At 39.2% G+C, this 19,252-nt stretch overlaps 1 protein-coding gene across 1 annotated transcript; it reads left to right on the top strand.

The window, feature by feature from the left end:
* Nucleotides 1-4,941: 4,941 nt before the first annotated feature.
* Nucleotides 4,942-12,476, top strand: pcdh18a (protocadherin 18a). Its single transcript, XM_052039548.1, has 4 exons — nt 4,942-7,910; nt 9,979-10,067; nt 10,162-10,328; nt 11,505-12,476. Exons 1-4 carry the CDS (start codon nt 5,439-5,441, stop codon nt 12,155-12,157), a joined length of 3,381 nt encoding a protein of 1,126 aa, XP_051895508.1. The 5' UTR covers nt 4,942-5,438; the 3' UTR covers nt 12,158-12,476.
* Nucleotides 12,477-19,252: the final 6,776 nt, after the last annotated feature.

The raw sequence follows: 19,252 nt of genomic DNA on the forward strand, positions 1-19,252 counted from the left end.
GTTCTTTGTATTGGAAGATGAAGCATGCTTGTTTCTGTTGCTCATTTGGACAATGCAAGTGCATCTGTCACTTCTGCTTCTTTTGGCACTGTTACACTATTTGACTTAGATTCATCAAAATCATCCATCTCAGAATTAGAGTTATATTGTGATAATGAGGAAAAATCTCCAGTAAATTTAGCAGGGACTTAGGGAGAAGGGCAAGGAAAAGGAGCCAACCTGACATATCTATTGAGAGCATCTGTAATGCTATACTTGCTCCTACCAGTCCAAGACACTTTGAAAGATGCAAAAATAAAACATACTTCATTTTCCTCAGGCCAAAGGAGGAGATATCCATTGCCAAGAAAATAAACCAACAAAGCAACACCTGTCATCTGGCAACATTTAACAGTTCATCTGGATAGTGAACTGAATCAATTTGCATTATTTAAACGCTTATTATTAGCAGGAATAAACAAAAGGAGCATAAGCACAGTGTTAATCACACATCTGAAACAATTTCATGCAGAAAGAGTTATTTTGGGTACTTTCAAAATGAATGTTTCAAACAGTACTATTGAATCATAAGTCATAACAGGCACTAGAAAAGTCAAACAAGCTAGGCATTCCTTTACAGAATTTGACCTATCATCTCAAAATTTTGTTTCTGGTATCTTGATCAGGTACCAATATATATTTATTCTGCCACCCCCCCCTCCCCCCCACCCCACGTCCAATATTATTGTACAGACATTGCTGAAAGTAGTTCTAAACTACAAAAGAAATAGATGGTCATATTCCTGCACTTCTGTATTCTGAAATGTTGTTGAATATTAAATGCATATGCTACTATCTAGTTTCCTTACAGCTTATGGCTGAACTTAAAAGGAGATACAGTGTATATTTCTGGATGATTGACCACTGTGCAGGAATATCTTCATTGTTGCATTGCATAAAGGGAAAACACTACGTTTGACATCCGTCAGATCATATAGCTGACCTTAGGTGAATAAAGTAATATTGATAAGGCAACCTAACACGAAAGTGATCTAAAACAAATGCTGGAAATATTCAGCAGATCAGGCCTCATCTGTGGGAAGAGAAAATAAGTCAGGTCGGAGACCCTTGAGAATTGGAAAACAAACATGAAATTTCACTTTTACTGATGAGAAGATTTTTTTTTACTTTTAAGGGAGTTTTACCAAATATAGTATAGAACAAAGCGAAAGGCCCCTTCGCATTCAGACATTTACAAACAACTTTTTCCCCATAAATTTTCTGTGACTACCGACACTTTCATAGAGTCATAGACACTTCCCTCAATGTTTCATTACAATCCCATCGAGAGTCTTAAAAACGTATTTCCCCAACTCTTTGGGAAGAAGAGACATTTACTTCCCAAACTAGAAAGGCAAAAGAATGTGCTCCGCCTTCCAAGCGCCCACAATTAAGTCGACCAGGTTAAATACTGTGCTTTTTTTTTCTCGGGAGATAAAGTACATAATTTCAATTCATTGAGTTTGTCTAAATTCGGCAAATTTGGGCCCTTTAGATTTCTTCTATCACCTTCCTTTATTTTCCATGTTATAATTTGTACTTGGAAAATAAGAGACAGAGCTTCAAATTTCTAGTCTGCCTCCAAAAGCATCCTTGGTTGATCTATACATTCGACCACGACTGCATTGTGATGATACAGACCACGGAATAGCGAGAGACGATGTTCAAGTCATTATTGTCGTCAAGTCCATCAGCTCATAGATTCCTGTGTGTTAAGAAAGGATTATAAAACGCGACGATAGAGCAAGGGAGTTTAGAACACGTATTCGCAGGTAATATTTGAGCAGCTAACGAAGAGATAACGACGAAAATAGATACTCATAATGGATAGGAAGTAATTAATTATGACAGAAACAAAATGAATGTAACTAGGCAGTGGCAGAGATTAAAGCGTCATCAAGAATACCCGATAGGAATTTTTAAACAGGGCGATTTTTAGACTAATATTGTTGGTATTGGAAATGTCATGAAAGTGAAATGACAGTGGTGTGGTGTTACTGGTCCATCACCTTCTTGTAGGAAATCTCCAGTGATAGTCTTCCACACACCCATCATAACTCCAACGCCGGCGACCATTCCTTCAGTTTTGTAAGTCCAAAGCTCTTGAATTCCCACTCCTCCAGAAAACCTAATTTCGTTTCCTTAAGATGTTCCTTAAAACCAAACCATGGGAATCTGGTAGAAGTACACACAATATGAGGGACATAGATATTAGGCAGCTTTGCCTCACAACAGAATTGTCTAAAACTAGAGGAAAGATGTCTAGGATAAGGGGTTCATTGAGGATCTGAGGAACATTTTCACCTGGAGGATAGCTGGGATCTGAAGCGCACTGCTTGAGGGCTGGTGGGACAGGTACTCTCACAACATTCAGTAAATATCCAGACAAACGTTTGAATTGGTGCAGACTAAACGCTGGTAAATGGGATTGGTATAAATAAGTACTTGATGGTCGGCATAGACATGGTAGACCGAAAGACCAATTTCTGTGCTGTATGACTCAATTACGCTGGGTCAACCGTACTAAAATATCAGTGGGGCTTTCATAAAACTCCGATGGAGTGTCTTGGAATGTTTTACTAGTTAAAGAATCTATGCAAATTGTTCTTAGAAGGGAAAGTTGGAAGTGACTATTCATTCAATAAAAGAAAGGAAGTGCTTGGGAGCAGGGCCTGCTATCCGACCAGGACCGAGGTCAGTAGCCACACACACGCGCGCCTCGTTGCATTCACAATGAAGAATTCTTGCAGAAGCGCGAAGCTCTGAAGGTTGCACGCATGAGTCTGTGCCTTTCATTGTCACCCAAAGACATGCATTACAGAAAGGGATGTTGCTATGGGAGGTTTCTGGGGTTAAGATTCCCTGTGATTACTATTGTTCAACATTTAACCTAAATGTTCTCCACCAGAGTCCGGCAATTACAGAATAGGAAATTTCCCCCACATATCTCTGAACATTCAAGAATGGACGCGGAACATTAATTATTTGTAAATTTTCTTGCATAATAGTTGAAACGAATCATTTTCATTAGTAATTTTGTTTTAATGTAGTTGACGTGGACAAACCGATCCGAAAATATTGGATGTTATAAAATATTGAACAAGCTTCTTATGAAAACTAAATTTTCAATATCGCAATTTCCTTTTAATAAAGCTCAGACTCATTATAGATCTGTGCCTTTCGGCAGACTTCCTGTGCGAAGTTGAACTAAATTCATTTTATCTTCTTCAAACGTTTTCAAAACAGTGTCGGCAGAAAATGTTTCAAATGATGCGTTTCGACCAGAAAAAGTCTGTCAAATATATGTTTCACGTGAATTTACACAAAAATCCGATTTTCTGAGCATTATCAGAGCTTCTAGAAACAGGGCATGAACTAATAGAATTATCTGATCACTGGAATCCTTTTGAGCTGAGGTAACGTGTCCTATTGGTGTTTATGGAGGGTTTTTTTTTGCTAAAGCTGAATTGATGTAATTATTGGGTCGATTGTTGGAGATTTGCGCCAGATGGCCGTGGGTCTCAAAAGCTGCAGTTGCTCGTGTTTGCTTTTTCTCCTCATATAGGATGCTAATTCGCAGATAAGTTCTGAAAAGGCCGCAAAGTTGTAAAACAGTATTCATGGGGTAGAATGCCTACCGGCGTGTCCTATTACTAAATACATTCATGAGGCTCTCTTCTTTTATCCATGATTTTCCACACGACGCTGCCTGTATGGAGGATCAGTAATAGCTTTTAAAAGGCATTTGAGTGCAGGAGAAAGCGAGAGTCTGCGCTTTGCTTTCACGTCTGTCTGGGATCTCTTTAGTGACTTTAAACACCCCCTCCCAACGCAACAACAAAAAAAAGAGACCAACTTAGAGAAAACGAGGAACAGTGAGATTTAGAGAACCATGGAAAGGAGAGTAAATGGGATTATACCAAGTAATAGAAAGCGCGAAACAAGCAAATGCAGATGGTTGATGAAACTTCAGGTTTCTTTTTTGCAATAAAGATTATTTTGCCACTATTGCAGGTGTTTATACTTCAAGGCAGATTTAATCGATGTAGACCATGACAGATTTCCATGTAAGCATTTATTCCTGAGAAGTTCATGCACGTGCATTGCAAGTAGACAACCTAAACAGAGCGTTTGTGGCTGCATGGTGCTTGAATGACATTGGCAGTTATGACTATTTTTTAAAGTAAAGCGGATTGGAATTTCAATGATCTTCAATTTTGGTTTCAAAGCTCTGAGCTTGTGCGTTTTAATAATAAAGAATTAACGGGGCTAAACTCGCAAGTCCTTGCGTGAAGGCTGAAGATTCTTAAATTTTATCTCCTCGCTTCTCAGCAAAATTTACGGAATATAAAAGCAAAAATGAAAACAACTGTGTTGTTAAAAACAGCACTCTTGAGATAACTGGGCCTGGATCAATAGATATCACTTCGCGAAAAGTAATAAAAGTTAAGAAAATGTACGATCAGATTCGAAAATCGGGTGAAGTGATCCAAAACCGTTGACAACAAAACTGAATCCAAATCAATTAAGAGAGAGAGCGAGAGTGAGCTTTAAGTAAGTGGAAAATGCGTAAATTCAGGGAAAAGAGCAGGAAATGATTAGGTTTCAGCGAAGACAATCTAAGCGATAACAATGGAACAGCTAAGAAAGGAGGAAAAAGGAAATTAATCAGAAGATTTATGGTTCGGTGGAGGGGCTGTAGGTGAGGAGAAACAGTAACGTGGGAGGGGGCAGTTGGCGTTGAGCGAGGCTTGAAGCGGGCAGCCGGAGCCCCCAACACCCAACTTTCTTGCATTGTTTCGCTGTTCCTCGGACCGGAGCCAATAGGCGGGGTCGGGCCTGCCTCCTTTCTCGCTGACGCGCGGACGGAGCGGGGCGGGGATTGGTCGCGGCGATTTGGGAAGGCGCAGCGCGATTGGCTGGCCGGGCTGGCGGCACGCGCCTTTGGGAAAGTTTGAGCGAGTTGGGGGCGAAGTTTGTTCGGGAGCTCGGTGGGGTCGTGAGCCAAAGCCCGGGCGCCGGGAGCGATAGTAGCACGGTCGAAGGCAGTCGTCGCCTCACACGACACTGGGGCACTCTGCGACTGGCTTTACACACGTGTAAAACCAACAACGCAGCCCAATCTAAATCAGAGACTTTTTTTTAAAAAATAACATTTTTGAAGGAGAGTGATTTTGCGGAGAAAGTTAACAGATCGGCACATCTGCGGGCTCCGCGACGTTACATGAAGGCTGCTTTGTCTGTGCTGTCAAAACCCAGACGCCAAATGTGCTGCGAGTGTGAATAAGGGGGTGGGGGATCAACAGCAGTTTGCAGGGTTGCAGGGAAAGAAACAAAAAGAGTAGACAAGGTCGACACAAAGCCGGGCGGCCGACAGAAGCCGAGGGAGGGCGAGGAAGATGGAGAAAGTGCAGAAGAGAAGTGCGGCGCGCCGGAGTTTGTTGCTGCTTCTTGCGCTGGCCAGCTGGACGTGTCAGGAGGTGGCGGGCATTACGGTGAGGTACGAGGTGGACGAGGAGCAGCCCGTCGGCACGGTGATCGGCAGACTTTCGGAAACTTTAGCCGACAAGTTGAACCCTTCGTCCAAGCGTTTCCGAGTGATGCAGAGGGTGAACTCGTCGCTGCTGGCCGTGCGGGAGGAAGACGGGCGGGTGAGCGTCGCCGAGCGCATCGACCGGGAGCAGCTTTGCAAGCCCACGGCCGCCTGCACCATCAGCTTCGACGTTATCACCCTGCCCACCGAACATCTGCAGCTGCTCCAGGTCGAGGTGGCGGTGCTGGACATCAACGACAACGCGCCTCAGTTCCCCCGCTCGGTCATCCCCGTGGAGATCTTCGAGAGCGCCTCGGTGGGAGCCCGCTTCCCCCTCGACAGCGCCGTGGACCCCGACGTCGGGAACAACTCGCTGTACACTTACTCGCTCACCCCCAACGAGCACTTCGCGCTGGAGGTCCGCACCAGGACGGACGGCGCCAAGTACGCCGACCTGATGGTGATTCGGGAGCTGGACAGGGAGAAGCAGGCCGGCTATGAACTGCGCCTGATCGCCTCCGACCGTGGGGTGCCTCCCAAATCGGGATCCTCCCTTGTGAAGATCAGCATCGCCGACTCGAACGACAACAGCCCGGTTTTTGATCAAGCCTCCTACACCATCGAGCTGCCAGAAAACTCGCCCCGGGGCTCGCTGCTCGTTGACCTGAATGCAACTGACCCGGACGAAGGGAGTAATGGAAAAGTCATCTACTCCTTCAGCAGCCACGTGTCCCCTCAGGTTATGGAGACCTTCTACTTGGACGCCGACACCGGTCACTTGGTCCTTCTCAAGCCAGTGGACTACGAGGTCAGCCAGAGCTACGAGATCGATGCCCAAGCACAAGACCTGGGCCCTAACTCCATCCCGGCCCACTGCAAGATCGTCATCAAGGTCGTAGACATGAACGACAATCCCCCGGAGATTGCCATCACCCTGATGCCTTTGGGTAACGACGTGGCTTGTGTGTCCGAGGGAGCACCCAAGGAGACCTTAATCGCCGTGGTCCGGGTCGAGGACATAGACTCAGGGGTGAACGGGCAAGTGGGGTGCAGACTGCAGGGACATGGGCACTTCAAACTTCAACAGACCAACGAAAAAAACTACATGATCCAGACCAACGAGACTCTGGATAGGGAGAAAATTGCTCAGTACAAGCTGAAAGTCATCGCCGAAGACAAGGGCACCCCAAGCTTCACCACCATCCAATACGTGACCGTCCAGATAACCGATGTAAATGACAATGCACCCCAATTCCAAAAGAGTAAATACGAATTGATGCTTGATGAAAACAACTTACCGGGCGCCTTCATCACCTTAATGACAGCCACGGATCTGGACTCTGCTGAGAATGGTCAGGTTACCTATACTATTCCAGAGTCCTATATCTCTGGAAGTTCCATCACTACTTACCTTACTATTGAGCCATCTACTGGGGCAATTTATGCACTTAGGACCTTTGATCGTGAAGAAATTAGCAAAATTTCATTCACAGTTCAGGCCCGGGATGGAGGGACCCCTCAACTCAGCACCAACACAACAGTCATTTTGACTATTCTTGACCATAATGACAATGCACCAACTATTTTAAAGCCTGTTTTACGCAATGGCACAGCAGAGATTCCAATTCCTAGTGATGTTAGACCCAATTATATGGTGACCACCATTGCAGCAATTGATAATGACTATGGCATCAATGCAGAACTTACTTGCACACTTCTTGATGGTAATCAAAAGGGAATGTTCACTTTGGATCCAAGAACTTGCGACATTTACACAAATGATAGTGTGGTCTTTGCTCAAGAGAAAAGCTGGAATCTCATTGTAGCAGTGCAAGATAAAGGAACCCCAAGACTCAGTGCAGTGGCTGCCTTGAAAATTGTGTTGACTGAACCAAGAAAAGAAAATTACCATGATGAAAAAAATAGTTTAGATGACTCCATGATCATCATCATATCATTGGGTGTAATCTGTGCTGTTTTGCTCATTATCATGGCTATGTTTGCCACAAGATGCAATCGGGAAAAAAAGGACACCAGATCTTACAACTGTCGAGTGGCGGAATCCACTTATCAGCATCATCCCAAAAGACCATCCAGGCAGATTCACAAAGGAGACATCACTCTGGTACATACTGCTACAGGCACACTGCCCATCAGATCCCAACACAGAGCTTCTCCTTCCTCCTCCCCGACCCTTTCAGGAATGGACCGGGGTCAGATGTGCAGCAGACAAACTAACCATAGCCGCCAGTCTCTTAACAGTTTGGTGACGTTATCCTCCAACCATTTGCCTGAGAACTTTTCATTGGAGCTCACACACACTTCCCCACCTGTTGAGGTGAGAATCTTGAATGTTGTGCATCACGCACAGTCAAATTTATTTGTGATTCCAAACAATTAAGGAGCATTGGTTAAGATTCCCTTATGATTCTGTCTCTATTCAAGTGCAGGCCTTTGTGATATTTGCCACCAGCGCCAACCATGCTGTGTTCTGCAATTTCTGAGTTGATACACTTTAACCATTAGCTTACCACCTGATTTTTTTTTGTATCCACTTTGTTCTGTGGAAATCTTTGTTTTTGTTACATTCAAAGACTGAAAAAGAAGTCCTTAGTGGTTAAGGCATGATTCAGGCCAGTGAAGTACCTGGCTCAATCCTTGGCTTGTGCCATATCAGTTAATCTCAGTGATGGAAGTACAACAGCATTAGTGTTACAGGGGAAGGGATCAGCTTTTGATAACAATACTGACCCCTGATGGAAGGGTGCATGTATAGGCATCTGCTGAGGAGTCAGATGGAATATGACTATAGGGTCAACTAGCCCATCAACACTCAAGCTTAAGTGATGATGAATAGGAATTTGATGTATCAGAGGTGACACTTCAAGTCACCGTTCATCTGTATAATATTCAGAGTGGAACTTCATCATGAAATAAGCAGTGACCCTTGCATGCAGAGATGACCCTTGTCAAACAGAATGTTTCATCAGTACATTGGTATGATCATTCATTTGAAAACTGCTTGGTTGATTTATTGGAATCGAACCACAGTGCCATTTAGTAGACCTCACTATATCACATGGGATTTCTTCCTAATTGAATTTTTTTTCCCCCAAGAGTTTGAAATCCTTCCGCAGCAAATATGCCTTAAACCCTGCATGGAGTCTCTTGCTGGGACCAATAGTGTGGTTTCTTTAAATGCATAGCAACTTCTAAGTAATGCACACAGCTTTACAATGCAACTGCTAAGTGATTTACTGTGAACATCGCAAAAGGAATTTCAGTTAATTGGATGTCGAAAAGTAACTAATTTCATCATTCACTATATATTGTTTATTTGATTCTTCAATTCTATGACTCATTCCTCTTCCAAATACTCAAAAGATCACAAGATCACGTTATTGCCACTAATATTCTCTTCCACATTTGTGTCTCAACAATAGATGAAGCCATTTCTCCCCAATTAGTAATCGTAGATGGCTTTCACTGAATTGCAATGTGGATATGGAATTGAACACAAATATTTTTATACTAATTGTTAAGTCCAAGCACAGCTCTGCTGAATTTCACATTTTACTTTTTAATTAATCATTCAGACCTCTTAAGATTACAACATGTAAACCCTAATTTTAAGAAGTTTAGAGGAGCAATCTATCAGTTAAAATGATTCCATAATGCAACTTGTTCAAAAATATATTTGTAATGGGAAGTCGGTGCCCCTACAGTTCAGAAACAGTGAGAATTCCTGATGATGGTGAGAAATCTGAAGAAATGAGGAAGCATATCCAAGCAATGAGTAGTATGTTGTGTTAAAGCAGACAATGTTAAAATAGATCTCATGAGTCAGCACGAGGCAGTTTAATTTTTCATGCAGACTTTAACTTGCTTGACCATAATCAAATGAAGAGTTTCCATAAAAATTAGATCAATGCATAATTAAAATTGATTTCTTCAAACAGGTATATTGTTTCTAATTAACTTTTCTTCTGTTGAATTAATACACTAGGAGTTACAACCTTCTAATGGGTTAAATTGAACAGTGTGCTTGCATCATGTTCTTGACTTTACATACTACTATTCCATATAACATGCAGTGCTCTTACCACTTAACATAGTGGATCAGAAGGAGAAATAGTGAAATTATAAAGGATACATTTCCACTTATTTTTCACTAATATGGTCAGAAGCTACATGAAATACACTGCAGCAGTAGTGTAAATGGCGTTTATGCTGCTTATCTGGATATTCCAACAACTAACTCAAATCAAAACAAATGATTAGACAACCCTTGAAGGAGTTCACCCCCTATATGTCAGAAATATATTGCAGAAATTATTAATATGGGGTGTGATTTTATTTTTAAAAAACATTGAGAGTAAATTTGTTTTGTTTTTGTTGTTATTTAGCAAGTTTCCCAACTGTTGAGCATGCTGCATCAAGGTCAATATCAGCCAAGACCAAACTTTCGAGGAAATAAGTATTCTAGAAGCTACAGGTAAAAAAGTATATTTAGTTCTTTTCTTTGAGATGCACAAGTTCTTGTGTTATAATGGCTATGTTTCTAATGATTTATAATTTGCTCTTTGTAGATATGCTCTTCAAGATATGGACAAATTCAGTCTGAAAGATAGTGGTAGAGGTGACAGTGAAGCAGGAGATAGTGACTATGACTTGGGAAGAGATTCTCCCATTGACAGACTGCTGGGTGAAGGTTTCAGTGATCTTTTTGTAACTGACAATCATCGGTTTCATCCAGGTATACTTATATATAATAATTCATATTATTTTATACACACAATCCAAATATTTGGTCTTTGGGATTTTGTTCCATTACTCAAGAGTTTTGAATTTTGTATGGTTTATGATCAATATCGAGGAACAAAATGTTATTTCAACTGTATTCACCTGATGTTAAAGTCAAATAATTTGGGGTCAGAAACAGATGAATTAATGAAAGATAAATCTGTCTTTTCCTCTCAACTATAATTCCAATAGTAGAAAGGAATGATTTAACATTTCCCAATTGTGCAAATTGTTGAATCATAATTTTCATCAATTGAATTTGAATCTGCCAGAAATTGGATTGAAATTTTAAAAGCTTAATTTGACAAAAGAGTTTACCAGCAAGCAAGGATTCTTAAGGAATGACTGCAATGACTACTCTCTCTCAATATGAAGCAGCATTTGTTAGCATCATGGGTTGGGAAATTAAGATATATTATTTTGAATGATGCAAGTTCCAGACTAAACCGACTTTCTCTCTTGGACTACAGAATAGCAATTTCTAGCTCAGTAGTCAGGTTGAGATTATGCTTATTTATACAACTCTCCCTTTCATTTATTTTATTTAATATCACTTTAACAAATTAACCAAAATATCTTAATCGGAGTTGGGCAGCATTATAGTTTGGAAATAACAAAATGGTAAAGGACTATCCACAACCTCTTTATGTCCAAAATATCAAACTCCTGCCACAACTGAAGCAGAAAACCTGTTGTAAATATAACTCTCCTATGGGTTCAGCATTTATGTAGAACCTGACTATGCTTAATACGACTTAAAGGAAACATCCAAAGGGTATGGCTGAAATAAAAACAAGCAATAATAATTGCACTTAAGTTGCAGAAAAGCCTATTGGTATAATGTCTTACGTTATTTTCCTCTGGAATTTATGCTCTTAGCCAGACTATAAGACATTGTAATTTATAAACTTTGTACATTTTTTTCATTACTTTAGTGATATACTGACAAGTTTGTCAATTTATACTCATGGAATGTTGTTCCTAGCCCTGAGAAAACTTAGCAGTTGAAGTTTAGATTCTCACAGTGATAGTGGTAGAGTTGTGTGAAGGTGATAAGAAAAATCTTTTGGTCAGATGCCAACAATTTATGCAAAATACAGTTTCTTGAATGATAATTTTTATTTTACAGCAATGAAGCTGTGCACAGATGAATGCAAAGTCCTGGGGCACTCCGATCAATGCTGGATGCCTCCCTTATCTTCAGGAGTTTCTGCTGATTACAGAAACAACATGTTTATTCCTGGTGAGGATGCTCAGCAGCCACAGGAAGAAGATTGTGACTCTTCAGATTCCAATGAGAAGAAAAAAAGCTTTTTGACCTTTGGAAAAGAGTCCCAGAATGAGGAGGCAGAGGACCTGGGAACCTCCTCTCTCCTGTCAGAAATGAACAGTGTTTTCCAACGATTACTGCCTCCACAAATGGACATGTACAAAGAATGCAATGAGATTGGCAGTGGAAATTCTTTGGAAAATAAAAAAGGACACTTGGCCTTAAAGCCACTTCCCTATCCACAGGGGGTAGCAGCTTGGGCTGCAAGCACTCATTTCCAGAATCCAGTGAACAGTGTTGGTCTAGCTCCTGTAAATCATATAAACCCACAACCTCTTTCTAAGTGGTTGCCTGCCATGGAGGAAATCCCAGAGAATTATGAAGAAGATGAATTTGATAATGTTCTTAGTCAGCTTGCTCCTTGTAAGCGTGAGAGTAAACATGAACTCATTGATGCCAGTGAACTTGTAGCAGAAATTAACAAACTTTTACAAGACGTCCGTCAAAGCTAAAAATGGTTGTGTATTTGGTTATTCTCTTCCTTGTTTTGGAACCTGGAAGTGTCATTGCCAGCCATTTGCATCTATTGAGTAAATGTGTCTATGACTTTGAATACAGTTATATTTTCACATTAAGTATACCAATTTAAGTGTAATTATGTTCGTATTTTAAAAATACATTTTGTATTCTATTTATATATTTTTCAAATAAAACTTATTTTTATATTCTACTTCCTGTACTTCCATGACAAAAAATGATTTTCAGAGGATCACCTTGGTGAAACAAATTATTTTGTGAATATTAATTGAGACCAATAATGACATATTTCAAACTGAGGAAAGTTCCAATATATTCTTAAGAGTTCCCTTTTACAGTCATTGACCACAACAGTGTGTAGAAAGGCTATGATATACTCAGTCATTGTTTAATAATTAAATAATTTGAATTGTTGCTGTATTAATCACAGTTACTATTGTTTGTTTATCCTGCTTGGATGCCCCAGGGCAATTGCCTTAATATTTTCCATGGTTGTCTTGAGCAACTGGTTATCATACCTGTTGCTCGACCTGCTGAGTCCCTCCAGCAGATTGTTTGTTGCTCGTTATCATCCCTATTGAGTTTACTAAAAGATTGAAATTTATTCCAGTTGATATGGGTGATCCCAGATTTTCACTGGCTGAACTTCACTGCAGTTGAGTTAACCTCTTTCTGAAATTGACACGAGTCTCTCAGAAAAACAAAAGACAGCTATGTACTCTTTCATGTGGTTTATTGACAGAATACATTATTGCAACTTCATCTAAATCCTTAATGACAAAATTGAACCATGTTTTTCATTCTGTACTACTTAAATGAGTGCAAACTTCATATTTTATAATGATATATCAAACAGTCACTGTGTCTTCAATTAATGTTCCTTAATATGGTTAGCTATGGTAATTCCCTCTTGATTGTGCTACTATGTGTGAATGACATTCAGTACTAAAATATACAGCACATTCAATTTCTACCACATTCCAATAAAGCAACTGAAATGGTAATGAACGTAATATAAGAATTGCATTGATATCACAATGTGTGATTTAATTTGTCTTATTTTGAGTTAGAAAACATTCATTATTGCGATTTCTGTGGATTCACAACTGGAATTTACTTGCTGATAGCCCACTTACCCTTCTGGCCCCCAATCTGTGATATTGCTAAATATTCTCTCAAGACATTTATCCCACATTCTCAATATGATCACCTCTCTCAAAGAAAACCTTTCTGATTCCCTTCATCCTTGTAAACTGCTTTCCCATCTTCAATCTCTTTCTCTTCTCCCGAGTTTTGAATGTGTTGTTACTTTCCCAATACAAGCTTATCTGATGTGAACTCCTTATTTGAATCCCTCCATCCTGTTTCTTGCTTTGCCACACTACCAAAATAACTGATCTAAATCATGATTTAGATAAAGGAAATCAATTTCTTCTTGTCCCTTTTGGACTGTTTCCAGCCTTTCACATTGTTGATCAAAGCTCCTTCACTGCCATCTGACAAGTAGGTCCATAGTCATCTGGTTTCTTTTTTATCTATATAAAGGCTGGAGCATCATGAGCAAAAGCTATTCGTCCTGCAGTTGTGGTTAAGATTTTCCCCAAGGATCTGTTGCTCACTTCTACATTATACCCATTAACAATAACATACAAGAAACACAGCAACAGGTTTGATATATGCATTAAAAGTAAACACCCAACTTTACCCTTGTTGACCCCTTTCCTGTCTTTAAGTTGTCAAACACTGTTTGTTTGACATTCATGGCTAAATGAGCAGAAAATTTCCCTCAATTAAGTAAACAGAAGATTGAGACAATTGCCATCCCAATCACAAACTCTGTTCCCTAGCTGGCATCTATCTGGAGCTGATACAGACTGCTTGCAGTTATAATTGTCCTTAAATTTTTGGTAACACATCCTTGCTTTCACAAAATGGCTTATTTCCAGCTCTGTAACATTCCACAGTCTGGCCCTGTCTCAGCTCATTTGCTGCTGAAACCATCATCTGTGCCTTAACTCTAGACCAGGGTATTCCTATTTCCTCCTGGTCACTTCCCTGGTTCTACACTCCATAAAATTGAAGTCATCCAAAAATCTGTTCCTTGATCTAATTGGATTGAGTCCTGTTTACCCATCGTATTCATGATTGCTGACCAACATTGGCATTGCCTTGGTTTTACAATTCTCATCCTTGTTTCCTAATCTCTCCATGACCTTGTCCCTCCTTATCTCTAAAATATCTTCTAGCTGAAAAAAAAGACATCCATGATCACCTTGCTTGTCCTTGAATTCAATCAATCCACCATTAATAGTTATGCTTTCAGTTGTTGTATCCTTAAAGCTCTGAAATTTCCTCCCTAAGTCTCTCTGCCCTCTCCCTTTCTCCATTAATATGTTCCTTAAAATTTAGCACTTAGATCCAGTTGTAGGTCTTTTGACCTAATATCTCTTTATATGTCAATCATTGTGATGCACCCAGTTACATTTTTCTAAATGTATAATCATAAGTTGTTATTACACAGTTCACTAAATGTAGGAAAATATCCCAATTTGTGACACATATAATCAGGCAAGATTTCTACATAGAGCCAAAGGATGAAACAGAAAAGACAATGAAAGCTTGGCGAAGCAGTGGATTTTGAAGATCAAGAATGACAAGACTACTGTATAGAGGTTTTAAGAGAGAATTCATCTGCCTAGAGTGGAGACAAAATTATGGAACTCAAGGAGGGGGTAAAAAAAGTAGGGATTGCCATTTGAGATCAAAGTCAGAGAAACACCATTCTCAGATTGAATAATTAGAAGTTGGTAGAGGTGACAGCAGTTTGGAAAGGTGAAATCATGATGAGATTCAAATATGAGGGTCACATTTTAAAACTGTAAACATGGGTAACTGAGAACCAACATTGGACAGCAAGGAAGAGTGGAAGATGAGAAACCATACAGGAGGCAATTAAAATAATTCTCGTAGTAGTGGAGAGCCATTCATTTGGTGCTGGAAGTAAACGTGCTCAATAGGATATACAGTCATAAGATCATCATAGGTTCCAATACAGTGCTGAGAGTGCAAATAGATTCAGCCTGATAATATTATTGGAGAAGGAGATAGAAACAAAAGTGAAGGAATACTGAATGTAGAGCAGACAAATCTCATGGCATAAGTCATCTCAATGTTTAAATACATGAATTTGCAGTCTATCTGGGATTGAATATCAGATAATTTGCTGACAGCACAGAAGTGGTGGATGATTTGAAAGGTGAGTTAGAGGTCTGTTTAGTTGGAACCTGACCTGTCTGCACATGCTATTGCTTTAAATTGATCCTCAGAGAACCCCACATAACATTGTGCAAGAGGGAAGGTAACCCCACTTCATAAAACACCCTGGGCAAGTTATTTGGGTAAGTTAGGATGGGACCAAGTGAAGGGAATCAGACTGAGCTGGACAATAGAGGAAAAGGACTGGTGGACGATGGTGCAGTGGGGTCTAGTAGAAAGATAATGGGAATGTGCGTCATGGTCACAATCAAATCTGTGACCGATTAGGGATAAAATTTGAAGTCATTCATGAAAAATTGAGACCCCTGCTTAATTTATAGATAACATTTGAGTATTAGGTACTCCATAATAAAGGATTGTCAACATTGCAATATCTAATTATTTCATTCAGCCAGGGTATCTATTTAAATAAGTTGTTGTATCCATGCTCGTCCCTTGCAGCTTTGTTCAATATCTGTCAATGAAAGGTGTAATGTGATATTGATGTCCTGCTATTATTTAAAATATATTCCTATATATTTTAATAGATATTCCTATACAATTTAAGTAGATATTCTCTCTGTAGAGTCTAATTGAAGTGGTGGTGGATGCATTACTATAGCCAGTGCTAGTTGTTAGCAATGTTATCCTTGAAAGTGACTATATAAGTGCAAAAAGTTGAAAAAAGTAATGTTTTCCTCATGGTTTCCTGATTTTGTATATGGTGCGGCACTGATGATAAGGAATGTGTTCAGGTTGTCCTTGGTGTGAACTGAGTCAGTTAGCTCATGGCTGGTGGTGGGCATATTGATTGAATTTCCAACTCTTAATAGCTATCTGGTGACCCCTGCTGGAAAGTTCACAACTGGCTATTAAGTGTGGACAAGATTGAGGTCAGTTGTGATTCAGGTCCATGGTCAAGAAATCTACCTAGGTTCCTTTCCAGTTGTACTCTTGAAGAATACCTATGTGAATCTGATACACTGAAGGGCTCCTTTATCCCAAGGTACCAAAGTATATTCGCCAGTGGTTTCTGCCGAAGAGAAGTGAAGATGGAATATGGTTGGATAAAATGAAACTCGATCTAAGGTCCCTCAATATGTAAGCCCCCCCAACAGTATATTGACTTTATATGAACAAAGAACATGAATTGCCATTTTATCCTGTAATGTCACAATTACTATTAGAAATTTTACCAGGAAACTATTTTGCTGATGCCTAAACAAAAAATTACTGAGAAATATCAACATTTATATTTCATAACCAATTAAAGTTTTTTTTCCAATGGTCTTCTGCCCTATAACTGCTATAAAACATTCCAACATTTATTCTGATATATTAATCTATCAAACTTTTACCTTGTCTCTTCCCACTTTTCTCAATGTTAAAGTCAGTACTGTTGGTTTACATCATTATACACTCATATTTTGTTATTTAATTACAATGTAAAATTATTATAAGCTCTTATACTTTACATAAATTAAGGTATAATATCCATTTTGATTTTGCTACTGAAAACTATTTTGCATGTCAGTAACAATTGATGTAGATTGTTGAAAAAAAAACACTTGTATTACCTATTCACTGCAATAGGCAAAACAAAGATATCACCAAATACTATAACTACATTGATATCTTCTTGACAGATTATTTCAATGTTGAATGCAGTATAGATTACCAGCAAAGGTACAGTCCTTTTAAAAATGTTTCCATAGTTGGATAACACACAGAACTCCCTTCTCACTAATTGAGCATATGCTGCATATTAAGGAGATGAAATCATTTTCTTACTCACATACCTGTGGTCAAAAAGCAAACCTATTAATTTCATTAAGGTTTCATGTACTTTTTGTACAAAAGGAATTTAAACACATGACATAGTTTCTTGCATCCATGAATAATGGCAGTGATTAATTCCTGATGATATACTTTCATTACTCAATAAGGTACTTAATTTGAGGATCTTAAACTTTCCACAAAAATAAGTTCAGCTTCATTGCTGGGGTTTGGCTTTTAATCATCATATAACCAAGTTGAACAAGACCTCCAGACACTGTCAATTCCACTTATTAGGCAAACAGCTGCACTGAGCTCAACATACTATAAAAATCATTTGTTTTCCTTCAGGAAAGCAAATTACTCCAATAAGCAATGCTTTGTAAATTCAAGTGGAAATATGTGGTCAGAAGATCACCATGTCTTTCACTGCAAATGCCAAAGTTATGTAACGTGGGATGATATAGACAATAGTGCTTTAGCTTTTAATGACTTAATATACACCAGAGTCTGCAAACAAAGGGGATAGTGTCTACAATAAAGCATAAATAGCATGCTATGCACTTCATTTTAAACACGTCTGTTCTTCAGTTTATGACGCAAGCAGTCACATTGGCAAATATAACTGAGTTCTTTAGAACTGACTCCAATTTGGTATTGCCTTTTTTATGCTCTCTTCATTAACATGAGATTTCAATTTACAGAACTGTATTGAGCACAAATAAAATTTATTTTCTTTAAAATGTCTCTGCGGTGGGATACAGCATCCTTCACTCAAAGATTATTGTGAACAACATCTAGGTTCCTGTTGCGTCCTTGGACTGACTTAGTTACAAACATAGATATTACCGACTTAGTTGCACTGTACGGCTGCAGCAAAACAACAGATTTCATGTCATTTAAGTCAGTGATAATAAATCTGATCCTGATTCTGATTACATCTGAGGTTTTTGTAAGGTAGCTGGCATTTATCATACATGAATCTGCTTTTGGTTATGGGTTTTGAGCATGATGAAAATTAATTAGTGCCAAGCCATATCGGGATTTATGTAGCATCTTTAGCATAGTGAAATATCTGAAGGCTCAACACGGGTTCCTGATTAAATAAAATTTGGCACGTAAAGAGATATTTCAATAGTTTACATAAAGAGATATTTCAATAGGTTATCGAAAACTGGTACAAAGAGGTAGGTTTTAAGGAATTCCAATTTATACCACAAAAACTGGGAAAATGGAAATCGGGGTTGTGGTGAAGGCTAGAACTGGAGAAATGCAGTAATCACAGAGGACTGCAGAACTGTAGGGATTCCAGAGACAGAGAGAAACATGACAAAGAAGTGATGTGAATATAATGACAAAAAAATTTAATTTGAGGTGATCTCAATCTTGGAGCTAGGAGCCAATATTAATCAGAGTACCACATGATAAACTAAATGGGTGGGGGGAGGTGGGGGGGGAGTGGGTCTTCTCAGCTCAGGTTCACATAAAAACTAAACTGTGTTCAATCTGTTTCATGGTCAGAGAATGGTTAGTGATATACATAAGGATATACTTGCTGCCAGGTATATAGTAAACCACCAATGGACAGAGGAAAATAGAAAGTTAAACACAACTTTTAGTTTCTGGATAAAAGAGATGAGTAATGTAGATCAGAAGGGATAAATAATATTCGGAAGAAGCATTTTTTCTTAGGAATATTCTGTTAAAACAACTGTTACTAACATATATTGTCAGAGTAACACTCCTTCTGCCATTTTAGGCTGCATGTTTGAAAACCAGTATTGACTAAACAGAAAGCTACTCCAGTAAAATATTGGGAAGACCAAACCCATTATCTTCAGCCATAACTGCAAACACCATTCCTCCCACTAACCACTCTCTGTAAACCTACTCTTTAAACCAGCTTTTGATAACCTATTGAAGTATCTAGTTATGCGACTGTACAAATTTTATTTAATCAGCATCCTTTGATGAGGCTTACACTGTGTCAGTGTTGCTATGTAAATCCCATTCTTAGAATCATATAATCATAGAAAACT

Source organism: Pristis pectinata, chromosome 2 (assembly GCF_009764475.1).
Source record: "Pristis pectinata isolate sPriPec2 chromosome 2, sPriPec2.1.pri, whole genome shotgun sequence".
Taxonomy (NCBI): domain Eukaryota; kingdom Metazoa; phylum Chordata; class Chondrichthyes; order Rhinopristiformes; family Pristidae; genus Pristis; species Pristis pectinata.

Excerpts from the sequence above, each read along its gene's own strand:
- pcdh18a (XM_052039548.1), top strand. The coding sequence starts at position 5,439 with ATGGAGAAAGTGCAGAAGAGAAGTGCGGCGCGCCGGAGTTTGTTGCTG. Across the intron at positions 7,911-9,978 it reads ACACTTCCCCACCTGTTGAG|CAAGTTTCCCAACTGTTGAG; the intron begins GTGAGAATCTTG and ends GTTGTTATTTAG. Across the intron at positions 10,068-10,161 it reads AAGTATTCTAGAAGCTACAG|ATATGCTCTTCAAGATATGG; the intron begins GTAAAAAAGTAT and ends TGCTCTTTGTAG.